The following is a 14,385-nucleotide window of genomic DNA, read 5'->3' as shown; positions in this document are numbered from 1 at the left end:
TAGCTTTGGCTGATGCTGTAGGCAAGGTGACCATATAGCTTATTAACAGCATCACTTTTGACAGTGAGAGGGAGTTGTTAGTAATTATACTGAGTCAGTAGTCATCTACTGTGACTGTCCTGGCTAAACTAGGATGGATGAGTGCTTTAATTATAGGACACATTAGAAAGCTATTCATGTCCTTGGTGTATACTCAAAGGATTATATAACTCTTGTTAGACAGCTAATCCTTACACTTTAGACAATGCAAGAACATTATTAAAAAGTCCTTCTAAAATTATTCCATTGTACCTCCTGCAATGAGTTTCTCTTATACTGATTTATATAACAGACATTTATAGGCATCTCTTATCTTTAAAAATTACTCCCTTTAGCACTGGGATATAGCTCAGTGGTAGAATACTTGTCTTGCCTGAGCAAGTCCCTGAGTTCAGTACCCAGTTCAAAAAAAAAAAAATTACTTTACTCATCTATTACCCCATTTTCTTGTCTTCTCATAGCAAAAACTTGTTGGAAAAGTAGTTTATAGTAGGCATAATGCAAACTTTTTCTGTTAAAGACCATACAGTAAATGTTTCAGTTTTTGTGGACCGTATGGTCTCTGTAGTGACCATCCTCACTAGGGTGAAAAGTAATCATAGATAATACCTGAATGAGCCATTTCCCCCAAAAAAACATTATTTACAAAAGCAAATAGCAGACTGAATTTGGCCTACAGGTCATCATTTGCTTGTCCCTGCTCTGTATCACTGTTTCTCTCCATCATGGCACTCTCCGCTTCCATCCTCCTGCACTGCACTGAAACTGCTCTTGTCAAGGTCATCAGCACGCAACTTCCTTGTTGAGTTCAGTTGCAGTTTTCTATCTTAATCTTACATGAATTTTCTACAACATAAGATACAATCACTCCTTTCCTCCTTTAAACACTTTTGTTTGGCTTCTGTGACATCATTGTCCTTGGTTTTCTCTCATGTTGCTCACGATTTTCCTCTTGCATTTTTGTTCTTTTCTTCATGACTTCCCAGTGTTAATGCCTGAGGGCTCAATCCCTGGCTTTCTTGTCTTCTCTTCCCTTCCTTGGCATATGGGACATATTCAGTATATTCTTGTTGAATGAGCGAAGAAGTGAATGAAATGCTGCCTGGTGTGGCTGGCACTCCAGCTGCCAAGGAACTTAGAGCAGTGTTTCAGCTGTAGGTCACCCTCAGTAAAGGGACAGTGCAGTGCATGTGTTCTACAAGTATGTAACACTAACACCCTCCCAACTCCCTCCTGTTGCTGTCCTTACTCACAAAAGATACTATGGGTTGTCTTAGTTTTAATGTGTAGCATCCATATTTATAGGTTTTTATTTCCATAGACACATTTGGTTCACCATTCAAGTGTACCTTTCTAATTTCATTTCATTGGTATTTTAAGTGCAACACTGTAGTTGTCTTCAAGTTTTGCTACAATACTGGAACCCCCATACACAGTTCTGATTTTTTTTTTTTTTTAAAGACACAGTCTCCTGGAACTTTCCAAATCCAGAGCTCTCCCTATCCCTAACTTAGAGCCACCTGTATCTCTTTACAGGTTTTGAAGGTTATTGTGCGTGTACGGACGCATACACACACACACACACACACACAGATGTGCATGTCCTATTTATTTGTTGTCATCAATAGCATGTAATCACCAAAATAGAGCAAAATGGCTTAGTTTTTAAATTAAAACTTTATGATGAAGATTGGTAAGAGTCCCAAGCATTTGCCTATATCTAAATTCTAGACTCTTATTTCACTACTATTTTGGTACAGTAAAATTGTCAGCATGTGTACAGTGAATCAAGATAGCTTTATGGTAATTTTCTTTTGAGGCTGGAATTGATTATGATGTAGTGATTGGTGCTGTCTTGCATTGCTTCTTGTTTTTCATTTATTTCTCTCATCTAGGCACTTGAAGAGGCCCAGAAAGCTATTCAACAACTCTTCGGCAAAATCAAAGATATCAAAGACAAAGCAGAAAAATCAGAACAAATGGTGAGTTTAGGTTTCCTCCTAGCTTTTTTGCATCCGCAGAGGAAGTTAGTTTCTCTCTCAGTCATGGTAATTAATGAACTTTTTCCCCCACTTCCTGCCAGCCACAGTCATCCACATCTCTCAGGCAAGTCCCTGTGAGTGCATTACGGACTGACTCAAGGGGAGCTGCTAGACAATGGTGACTCACTGTCCCTCCTGCACTACATTTTCATTCCCATATTTAAATAGGAAAAGTTTTCTTCTTTTCCCCAAAATAGTTTCCTAGTCATTTTGGATGCTTTTTCTCTAGCATTTGTTTATCACATATTTCTCAATCAAGATACATGATGATATGTAACTTGGTAGCACACTAAAACTGGTCCTGGATCTGGGAGATGGGGTGCACCCTGCTCAGTTTACATACATATAGTTTTAATTAAGTTCTTTTTTTTTTTTTTTCCAGAATGAACTTTTTTTATTATGGCAAACAGAGTATCATGTTTAGAAACTTTGATAGACAGAAAATAGTTGAGTCATATATATTCCTTTGCTATTTTCACATCTAATTTTACTTAAAGTGTTAACATTACACATAAAAACCCAATAATTTTAATAAGAAATTGTTCAGTTTTACTTGCAACTTTGAGAGCCAAAATTCTAATACATATTGGAATCTAAAAGCTATTAGGAAATAGCAATAATAGAGACTACATATTTTAAATATTGGACAAATGAAGAGAGCATATATTGAGATATAAATCGGAAAGTATTTTCTAAAAGATTCTTAAATATACAGAATTAGTAATGTATGTTCTTTCAATATTCAAGCATTAAAAATGAATTTACCAAAAAAATCAACTTATACACAATTTAAAAAAACCCTACCAATGAAAAAAAAAGAGAGGCACTACTTTTATCCACAAAAGGCATCCAGATGTTTTAACAGTTTAAAAATAAAAAGGGTCCAAAACAATTGACTCCTTAGAAATTAATTAAGTTCTTGTTCCTCAAATTTGTGGTTTCTTGGGATGTACTCAGATGGCCACTCTGCTGACCAAAGATCAGCAGTCACCACTGTTATTCCATGGAGACACTGAGATGCAATCTCCTGGATTGAAATTTTAAGTAATATGATGCATCTGGATTTCAGTTTCTTCAACCATAAAATAAGAATGACAGCATCTATGTCAACAGGGTTATTGTGAGAATTAAATATATGAAGAGAACTGAATAGACTACTAGGGATTTGGATTTATGGTCCTTTCCAAAGAGTGAACTACACCTACCAGGGGCTGTTGAAGTGTGATTATTAGGTGACACGTCAAATGCAACTTTTGCTAGAGTTTATTGTACTCATTTTTTGCTCATAAGTCATCTTCTGTTTCTAATTTGCTATTCTGGACTATGCTTCCTCTTCCAGATGGGGCATGCAATGACCTGTCATTCAAGTAAGCTGCGTCTGGCATTATTAGATGTCTTATTTGCTTCCCTGGACAGTGCTTTGCTAAGGGGAAGAGGAGGAAGGAATGAGGAGAGAACTGGTATTTGTTGAGTTCTTTTAATGTGCCAAGCATGGTGCCACTTCCTTTTTTTTGGCACTAGGGGTTGAACCAAGGGGCACTAGACCACTGAGCCACATCCCCTGCCCTTTTTTGTATTTTATTTAGAGACAGGGTCCCGTTGAGTTGCTTAGCATCTCGCTTTTTGCTGAGGCTGGCTTTCAATTCAAGATCCTTCTGCCTCAGCCTCCTGAGCTACTGGAATTACAAGCAGGTGCCACTATACCTAGGGTGCCACTTCCTTTTTTTTTTCCCAAGAACAAATGAGGTTTATTCCAGAAAAGCAAGGTCAGTGTGACATTCAAAACCCAATATTAACCATGTGAACAAAACAAACAAAATCAGGTTCCACTTATGCTATCCTCCCCTATATTATGTCCACAAATTGACTTCCCACATATCCAGAGCAATGAGACTCATTTCATTTACTTCTTTTCTCTCATTCACACTCCTTCATTGCCGAATCAGGGTCTAAAAACTATTGTTCAGTAGTTATCCCATTTATCCATTTTTACTTTAGTTGCCTGTACTTTTGGGTCCATATCCAAAAAATAATTGACCAACTGATATCATAGAGGATTTCCTCTTATTTTCCTCCATCTATTTTACAGTTTGGATCTTATATTTAAGTCTTGATTTCACTTTGAGTTAGTTTCTATGAATGGTGTAAGACACAAGGTCTTATTTTATTCATCTGTGTGTGAATAACCAGTTATCCCATTGCAGAAATTGTCTTTTCCCATTGTGTCTTCCTGGAATCTTTGTCAAAAATCAATTGATTTGTAATGTGTGGACTTATTTCTGGACCCAATGCCACTTCTTTTTTACATGCAATCTAACTTAGCCCTCCTGATGATCTTATGGACTAGGTTTCATTATCATTATTATTTTGACGATTATCATTTTATAGATTAGAAAACCTAGACTTGGTAAGGCTAAGAAGCTTGGCCTGTGACACAGAATTGAAAAGTGGTAGAGCTGGAATTTAGCCCTAGACCTGCCTAACTCTAAAATCTAGCATATCATGTTTGGATGCCCATGGACAACAAACAGGGTAAACTAACCATGAGTAATCAGTTCTGCAGAATCGGCTCATGTAAGTTTGACCTGAGCACCCCTTGCTCTACCAATGAGGCTTGTGTTTAGGGAAAAGCAAGTAGCTCAGTTTGTTTAAAGCAGCACAGGACATGTAATGGGAGTAAAGGAGATCCTGGGAATGCAGAAACTGGCCAGCTCTGGTGAGTGCAGTGAGAAAGTAAGGGATAGATTCTTGAGATTAGGCAGAGGAAGAATAGTCAGGATTTAATGGTTGATGAATAGTGCAGAGAATGAGAAGGGACACTAATGACTATGACTTTAAACATAGCAGTTAAAGTCCCTAATGATGTTAGGATTGAAGCTAAAACCATCTACAACTAAAAAAATTTAAAAAAAAGAATGTTTCTCAGTTATCATGGCCTTGGTTTAGTCAAAGAGTTCATTTAGGTGTCAGTAAAATTGGAGGACTTCTCCACCTTCTCTGTTGAATCCACTTTTCCCAGTGACTGAAGTACACCTGTTTTCCCAGATAGAGTCTCTTTCTCTCAGGCCTGCTGGAGCAGCACTCTCAGAATTTTATTCCCCAGATTGCCTTCTTGCTCCCTAAAGTCCCTCTTCTCTTACAATGCTCCATGTTAAGCTCATGTTACAGGAATTAAATTTGAGATTTGAAAGCCTTTTTTTTTGCTGCAGACTAACCAATAAACCCTAATTCCATTAGTAAAGACCATCTCAGTAAAACTAGCTGCCTCACTCTCCATTTTGTGCTGAACCCAGTAGCTACAGGCAGAAGTCACACTATTTTAACCTTATTCAAGAGGAGATGTGCTGGGCTGGGATTGTGGCTCAGCGGTAGAATGCTTGCCTCACATGTGTGAGACCCTAGGTTCAATCCTCAGCACCACATAAAAATAAAAATAAAGTTATTGTGTCCATCTATAACTAAAAACAAAAAGGAGATGTGCTGAACTTGGCTCCTGCACCCTATAAGCTCTTTGGGTCATTTTGTTGAGGGTGACAAATAAAATTAACTTATTTTTCACCATTGAGGGTTTTGTAACCCTGTTATATAAAGTCTGAAGAAATGCCAAATTAAATTTAAAGGGGCAGATTAGAAATTATTTTGATTTTGAATTGTGAGGATATTTGTGATTTCTCCAGGGCTATCTGAAGGTTTTTTTCCTTGCTTCATGTGCATTATTTTCTTGAGGAGTTGCTCACAGAAGTGTTAGCAACTTTCTTAACATTTCTCTTTTCTGTTGTTTTTCAATATTTAGGTCAAAGAAATCACCCGTGATATCAAGCAGTTAGATCATGCCAAACGCCACCTGACCACCTCAATCACGACGCTAAACCACCTGCACATGTTGGCAGGTGGTGTGGATTCCCTTGAGTAAGCAATGTAGACTTCTCTTTGGGGCCCACAAGATTCAATCTGAGGGGGATCCAGAAAGTACGTGAGAATGATTCCAAGAATGGGATTCACACGTGAGCTATACCATTATGGCAGACAGGGTGATTCAGGTCCAGAATCACTCCCAGCAGCCTCTATTTTGGAAAGTTTTCCTGCTGGTATTGGACTGAGTTGCACAGTCTGTCACCTTCACCTATGGAAACAGATCTTTGATGTATCATCAACCCACCTTGTTTTTGTTTTTTTTTTTTTCTTTTTAAGATTGGGTGTTATTGTGTTGCCCAGGTTGGTCTTAAACTCGTGATCTTCCTGCTTCAGCCTCCCACTTTTTTTTTCCAAAGATGGAAGCTTCCTGTTTGGCTGATAGAGGGAATGAGACATGAGTACCTTAAAAATAGGTTTGAAAGTAGGAGCTGGTTATTTACTGCAAAGGATCCATCCAAATCCTCCTTCTCTAGCATTTCAGTTTACCTCTACAGTCTGTGTCAGGCTGAGAATTTCCTTTGATCCAGCCTCAGTGTAATTTCTTAAAGGACAGAGAAAGCCTCTTCACAGAAATGTTGATACAGTATCCAAAATCTTGAGATGATGGGAATAAAGGAATGCTTGGAAGGAAAGAAGAGAGAGCAGACTCCTTTGGAGCACTCCTGGGTGTAGCCTGGACATCAAGGAATCCCTAGTCTTTTCTCGTGCAAGGAGTGATCAGCCAGAGAACAAGTCAGCAGGACTGGAAGAACAGTTTGCGATATTCCTTCCCTCAAGTGTCCAGTGGTAGCAACATAACACCTTGGCTTGAACTTGAGCCTGCCTTTTCAAATGCCTCTGAAGGAAAATAATAAATTATACACTTAATGTAAAAGAACAACCCTGATGAAAAATTTAGATCTAATAGTTGTACTTCCTTGTGTGTAACTGTTGATTTTATCTGCATCTTTTATTTAAGCTTCATTAACCTTACAGTAGGGAAAGTGGACATCTCTGACACAGAGTTGCTTATATTGGCTTAAAACCTACAGATTTAACCTGTAAATGTATATAGATGTGTATCCTGAAAGATAGTGTGGTTTGTCCATATGCTACAATCCTCACATAGTAACATCTCTATCTGTTAAAACCCTGCTAATCCCATAATGCCCAATGCAAATCCAGATTCAAGTTGACAAGATTCTCCTCCCACCACCCAGTGAGAATCCATCTATTCACACATTTTTGTACCATTTGTAGCACATGACTTGTATTTCTATTTAATCTAGCAATTATTTTCATGTGTACTTGACTTTCTCCCTTATTGAATGGTGTCACCTTGAGGATTTGGGCCACATCTTTTTTTATTTTTTATTTTTCAAAATCACCCAGAACACAGCACCATACACATCCAGCATTTGGTAAATGTTTATTAAATTGAGTTGATGTATATTTTAGAGCTAGAGCAATTTTGTCTATGTCTATATCTCATGTCCTTAATGTGTTTTTTTTGTTGTTGTTTTTAAAGAACTTTCAACTTCTAATTTCCTTGCAGAGCCATGACCAGGCGCAGACAGTATGGAGAAGTTGCTAATCTTCTTCAGGGTGTAATGAATGTTCTGGAACACTTCCACAAGTATATGGGGATTCCACAGATCCGGCAGCTTTCTGAAAGGTAAAATGTCACTGAAGAAAAGGTCATCATTTGAGAAAAGATGGCATAGGAAGTGCTTAAGCGCTGAGCTCTACATGCTCATGGTTGAATCTTATTGTATGAAGCAACCTCAGTTGTTATCTAATCTAAATCTGTGTGATGTTGGGATCCCCCTATAATGCCACTTATAATGTCTTCTGAGCTACCTGTGTCAGATAGCTACTGTTGTATATATGCAAAATTCTTAGTGTCCACATTTGTGAAGGAAACTGTCCCAGTTATTTTCTTGTCATAAATAATCACAAAATCACAAAACTTGTTGTCTTGAAACAATTATTTTGTCCATGAAACTTGGCCTGGCTCAGTGAGAACTCTGTGCTCCATGCAGTGTCGGCTGAGGCAGCATGAGAGGGAATTGGAAGAACCAAGTTCATGGCTGATACATTGATGCTCATTGTCACTGGGAGCTCACTCAGGTGTGGACTGGGATCCCTGTTTTCCTCTGTGGGCTGCTTGGCCTTCCTCATTGTAAGATGGCTGGGTTCCAAGAATGAGCATCCCAAGAGAACTTGGCCTTGACAGCCACATAGCATCACTTCTGCTATAGCCACAAGGCTTTCAAGGTTCAAGAGGAAAGAACTCTTCCCTTACCTGCTCAATTGGAGAACTGTCGAAGTCACATTGGTAAAAGAGCATGTAGGCTGGGATGTATGGCTGGGCAATTTTGTGTGCGTGTATGTGTGCTTGGGATCAAGCCCAGGGCCTCACTCATGCCTGGTAAATGCTCTATCCCTGAGCTACATCCCCAGCCTTACTGTGACAATCTTTAGAAAATATGCCACTAGAACTTCAGATATGATAAAATTATGACTTTCTCTCTAACTTTATTCTTTCCTTCCTACCACTGTTTCCTTTTAATCTCAAATGCAGATCCAATAAGAAGAAAGATAGATGCTTATAGCAAAGAAATATGAGGCTTCTAAAGGAGGGTGAGATGTGGTTAATTCATTGCCTTTTCTATTAGAAAACACTAAGGAAGAGATAATGGTGACTGACAAATTCTAACCTTCCTTGCAGCAAAGAAGAAATGAAAGGGCAGCAACCATCATGTTCGAATCTCTTTCTTAGTAAGGCCTGACTGCAGCAGATTTTTTTCTTCTTCTTTCTTTTCCTTTTTTTTTTTTTTTTGTATTGGTGATTGAGCCAGGGGTGTTCTACTGTTGAGCTATATACCCAGCTATTTTTATTTTTTATATAGTCTCTCTCAGTTACGAAGCTGGTCTTGAACTTGCGATCCTCCTACCTCAGCCTCCTGAGATGCTGGGATTATAGGTGAGCATCACTGTTCGTGGCCAGACTTCTCTTTTCCTAAATTTCTTTATATTTAATTATATAAGTAATTCATGTGTACATTCTCCTTCACTTAAAAAAGTGAAAAACACAAATGAGATTTAAGTCTCCTTTAACTGTACTTCAAATCCCATTACTCTTCCTATAGAGAGTGACTGTTATGAATTTAATGTTTATCCCTCTGGAAATTTTTTTTTTTCTTTTTTTGACAAAGTCTCATTATGTGGTCCAGGTTGGCCTCAACTTCCTGGGCTCAAATGATCGTCCTACTTCAGTATCCTAAATTGCTGGGACTATAGGCACACGCCCTCTGCCTGGCCCTCCAGATTTTTATTTGTTCATTTACATGAATCTATACTTGCATTTTGTGGTTTTGTTTTAAGTAGATGCCTTTATACTACTTACTTTGTTCTGAAACCTGCTTTTCATTTTCAACCTAGCAACATATTTTAGGTCCCGCCCCCACATTAATATGTATAGGTCTAACTCATTCTGTGCATGGAATTCCAGAGTATAACATTCCACAGATTATTTAACCATTTTCATTTCAGTAGATTTTTCCTAATTTTTAAAATATATCTCCTTTCATACATATTCAAGTATTTCTTTAGAGTAGATTGAGTCACAAGATTATATACATTTAAAATTGTGATAATTATTACTTATTCCCCCGCCTCAAAAAAAAGCTTTATATTTTTATAGTATCACCTGTAAGGACATGACTGCCCACTTCCCTGTACTTTCAACAACATTTGATACTATCAGTTTTCATTTGTATCAATCTGATTGAAGAAAAATGTATCTAGTTGTGCTGCTTTTCATTTCCTGGGTTACCTGTGAGGCTAATGTTTTTTCCTTTTGAAGACTGGTTATGTACATTTCCTTGGTGAAGTGTGTTTTAATTTTTAGAAATTCTTCTTCCTTTTTTTTTTTTTTTTTTTCTTTTATGATACTGGGGATTGAGAACCCAGGGCTTCACACATACTAAGCAATCACTCCACCCACTAAACTACATCCTCAACTCTCTTTAATTATATTTTATTTTGAGACAGGGTCTTGCTAAGATCCCCAAGTTGCCCTAGGACTTGTGATCCTCTTGCTTCAGCCTCCTAAATAGCTATGATTGAAGGCTTTTGCACCACCATACTTGGTTGCTTAATAGGAATTAATTATGTATTGTGGATAGTGTCCCATGATATCTAGGTAGATCATGCCTATAAAACCATTTGAGTGTATTACATATTTTAGATGCAGATCTTTGTTCTTTTAATTTCTTCTATGATAATTAGATAGTTTACTTTTTTAATTTTTAAAATTGTGGTAAATATATATAACACAAAATTTATCATTTTAACTATTTTTGAGAGTATAATGCAGTGACATTAAATACACTTAAATTATTATCTAAGTATCGTCACTATGCATTTGTAGAACTTTTTCATCATTCCAAACAGACTGTGTACCCATTAAATATTAACTTCCATTTCTTCCTCTCTCTCCTCTGATTCTGTGAATTTGCCTGTTCTTGCTATCTTATATAAGTGGACTCAAACAAGATTTGTCCTTTTGTGTCCAGCTTATTTCACTTAACATGACATTTTCAAGATTAATCCTGGTTCTAGCATGCATTAATTCTCTTCCTTCTTAAAGTTGATATTCCATTGTATTTGTATACCAGATTTTGTTTATCCATTCACCTGTTGATGGACATTTGGGTTGTTTATGTTTTTTAGCTATTGTATTTTTGGTATTTATCATTACCTGCTAAAATGTGAAGTCAATCTGATTCTTAAGCCTTTATAAGATGATCTGTTTTTGTTGGTTTTTCTTTTGCTTTGGTTGCGTTTCAGATTTAGGGCTAGGAGGATTGGGGAATTTTTTTAATATTTATTTTTTAGTTTTAGTTGGATACAATACCTTTATTTTATTTATTTTTATGTGGTGCTAAGGATCAAACCCCACGTGCTAGGCAAGTGCTCTATTGCTGAACCACAATCCCAGCCCAAGATTAGTGAATTTTATTAGGATACAGTCCTTTTTTATTTGTATTGCACTGTACTTTTTATATCTTTAATCTAAAGACTTATATGTTTCTTTTTAATTTTTTTTTTCCTACTGGGCAACCCACTTCAGTGCCAGCAGCCTACAGGCAGAGGCCAGACAGTGATTCAGGGCCACAGTTTGCTCCGGCATGGGACACTATGAGAGGCTCAGGAGAACAGGAGTTTCTTAAGTTCTAAGAAATTGTTCTCTTTTATTCTTTTCTTTGAGTAGTCTGTATGATTTGTTTTCTCTATTCTCTCCTTGTAGAATTCCTATTACATGAATGTTGGAACTTCTAAATTTGCCATATTATTTTTACGTGTGTGTGTGTGTGTGTGTATAGTATAGTGTATATATACTACTTTTCCATCTTTTTGCCCTTTGGGACTGCTTTTTAAAAGAATTCCTCAATTCAGTGTTCTGTTTTAATTTATTCTTTACTTTTGTCTATCCTGCTATTTGGCTCAGCTATTGACTTTTTTATTTAATAATCAAGCTTTTTAATTTCTAGGAAATCTAGCTGTTTTTTCCCCCCATGGATGATAGCCTCTTAAATCTCTCAGAGAATATAAATTACACGTATCTGAAAGGTCTGAATTGCCTGATTTGCATGGTAACTCTCTTTCTTGGTGTTAGCATTCTTCAAATATGTGGTAATTCTGGGGCTGGGGATGTGGCTCAAGCGGTAGCGCGCTCGCCTGGCATGCGTGCGGCCCGGGTTCGATCCTCAGCACCACATACAAACAAAGATGTTGTGTCCGCCGAAAACTGAAAAATAAATATTAAAAAAAAAATTCTCAAATATGTGGTGATTCTTAGCTGAAAGCTCATTTTTTATTTTTGACATTCTCTGTTAGTCTGATCAGGAATGTTGTTTTACTGCCACCTAATAGTGGAGGAGAGGTGGGGTGTGCTGCTCGGTTCAGTTGTACAACAGATGGCTCTTGTAAGGTGAGGTGCAGGAGCTGCCAGGTGGTTGTGCCAGGGGCTGATCTTCTGCTCTTGGAGGCTCCCTGTTCTTGGATGTTATCAGCAACTCTGGCTACTGCTGAGGTTCTCAGACCCAAGGGCCCACACCCAGTGCCTGACTATGCATTCCGGATGAGGATGCAGACGTGGACACTGGCTTAAATGTTTCTATTGCAAGAGTCCAGTGTATCCTGCTGGAGTTTGCCTCAGGATCCCCTGCTGCTCCTGGTATCCACCACCTTCCTGTCTTTCATTTTTAAGAAGCATTGTTAGGCATTAATGTTTGTCTTTAATCTTGTCCCACCAGGAAGTCTTCAGAGTGTCTAGTTTACCACTTCTCTTGCTTGGTTCTGGATTTTTATTCAGATATTTTCAAATTTCTAAGGATTTGAGGCAGGAAAGGGAGGTTACAGCATGTGCTCAGTGTGCCATCTCATAGTGGAAATGCCAAGAAGTTACTAAGGAATGTCGGAATAGAGCTTGGCAGAATACTAGGGAAATCACCACCCTTTCCCTCATCCTTCCTAACCCCTTCACACATAGAGCTGGCTGATTGCCTTATCAGACTAGAAATGTGAAGCAGCCAAGAAAGCCCATGAACAGAACTGTATGAGCTGCAAGAGAGAAGGAAGCTCTGATGGAGAAGGCAGTCTTGCTCAGTAGGTGGTGAGGATCATCATCTCTCATGATGATCTACAGTTGATACTTTTTCCCCATTCATTCATTTTTTTCCTTCATCTATCTTCCAGACCTTTACTATCTACCTTGTATATTCTAGGTCCTGTGCTGAGGTAATAAAGGCACCAAGATAAAAAATACAAACTCTCTGCCCTCAAAGAGTTCACCATTTTTGTATGGAGAAGAAGAAAGACACTAATAGAAAATTCTAGTATAGCACAGATGCAACAAAACTAGTATGTGCTGTAGAAAGTATATACGATCTTGGGAGAGAAATTGATAGAGTGAAGCAGGGAGTGAGGGTGGGTTTCACAGAAGAGTTCAATTTTAATATGAATCTTAAAAGGAGGATCTTACCACCAAGATAAGAAGTGGTAGGGGAGGGGGAGGACATCATATCATGGTACTTCTGCTGCATGGGTAGATATGGTCACAGTTTATATGTCTTTCTAAAGACTTTATTTTGTGTTTTTTATAGTAAAAACTTTTTTTAAGCAGAAAGGGACATGGTCTCATTTATGTTTTATAAAGTCTGATGGATTATATATACAAGAGGTAGAGATGAGGAGAATGGCATAGCCTGGAAAAGATAAGAACCTTGGAAGAAGGTGTGTTTAGGAGTGAGCTGCCAGTTGGTTGTATGGAAGGAATATGACACATCATTGATATCAGGAATATGACAGAACCAACATGTATAGCAGCATAGATATTCGATAAGGTTGTCAAGACCATTCAATGAAGAAAAAGCAGTGTTTTCAATAGTGCAGGGGAAGCTGGATATCAACATACCAGAGATTAAAGTTGGATCATAAGATGGCACCATATATAAAAATTCATTCAAAATATATCTATGACTTAAATGTAAGACATGAAATTATAAAATTCTCAGAACAAAATATAGAGCAAATCTTCACAATATTGGATTTGGTAATGATTTCTTAGATAATGACACAAAAGACATAGGCAGCAAAAGAAAAAGTAAATAAAATGGATTTCATGAAAAATTTTAAAATGTGTCCATCTAAAGCACTATCAAAAGAGTGAAAAAAGCAACCCACAGAACAGGAGAAAGTATTTACCAATCCTATTATCAGACAGAGCTCTAGAATATATACAAAACTCTTAAAACTCAACAACACAAAAACAGCCTGATTAAAAAATAAGTAAAAGACTAGAATAGACATGTCTCTAAAGAAGATATACAAATGGCCAAAAGCACATGAGATAATTAGTTCAGAATCTGTAATCATTAGAGAAATCCAATCAAATCTCACAATAGTGAGATACCACCTAATGCCCATTAGAAGGCTGCTGTTAAAAAAAAAAATCCCAGGGCTGGGGTTGTGGCTCAGCAGTAGAACATTTGCCTAGCACGTGTAGGCACTGGGCACTGGGTTCAATCCTCAGCACCACATGAAAATAAATAAGTAAAATAAAGGTATTGTGTCCAACCACAACTAAATTAAAAAAAAAAAACAGTTGGGTGTGGTGACACACACCTATAATTCCAGGAGCTTGGGAGGTTGAGGCAGGAGGACCAAAAGTTCAAAGCCAGCCTCAGCAACTTATCAAGGCACTTAGCAACTCACAAGACCCTGTATCTAATTTTATATATATATATATATATATAAAATATATATAGGCTGGGGATGTAGCTCAGTGGTTATGCACCCCTGGGTTCAATCCCCAGTATCATAAAACCCAACACAGGAAATA

The 14,385-nt window shown here is 37.6% G+C and overlaps 1 protein-coding gene and 1 non-coding gene across 5 annotated transcripts in view; one reads left to right on the top strand and one right to left on the bottom strand.

Annotated features, from left to right (window-relative positions):
- The window catches only part of Vps53 (VPS53 subunit of GARP complex), a 145,043-nt gene that overhangs the window by 32,491 nt on the left and 98,167 nt on the right, over positions 1–14,385 (top strand). For all 4 annotated transcript variants that reach the window (XM_027924437.2, XM_071603931.1, XM_071603932.1 and 1 more), the window contains 3 exons: positions 1,935–2,021; positions 5,875–5,990; positions 7,531–7,650. In XM_027924437.2, coding sequence (XP_027780238.1) covers positions 1,935–2,021; positions 5,875–5,990; positions 7,531–7,650 — 323 coding nt within the window. The remainder of the gene's footprint in view (positions 1–1,934; positions 2,022–5,874; positions 5,991–7,530; positions 7,651–14,385) is intronic.
- On the bottom strand, positions 11,093–11,227 carry LOC114083323 (small nucleolar RNA SNORA42/SNORA80 family). The gene has a single exon (XR_003581124.1). It is a non-coding gene; the product is annotated as a small nucleolar RNA SNORA42/SNORA80 family (small nucleolar RNA).

Source organism: Marmota flaviventris, chromosome 17 (genome assembly GCF_047511675.1).
Source record: "Marmota flaviventris isolate mMarFla1 chromosome 17, mMarFla1.hap1, whole genome shotgun sequence".
NCBI lineage: Eukaryota > Metazoa > Chordata > Mammalia > Rodentia > Sciuridae > Marmota > Marmota flaviventris.
Note: the sequence above shows the minus strand (reverse complement) of the source record. Positions and strands in the feature narration are given on the sequence as shown.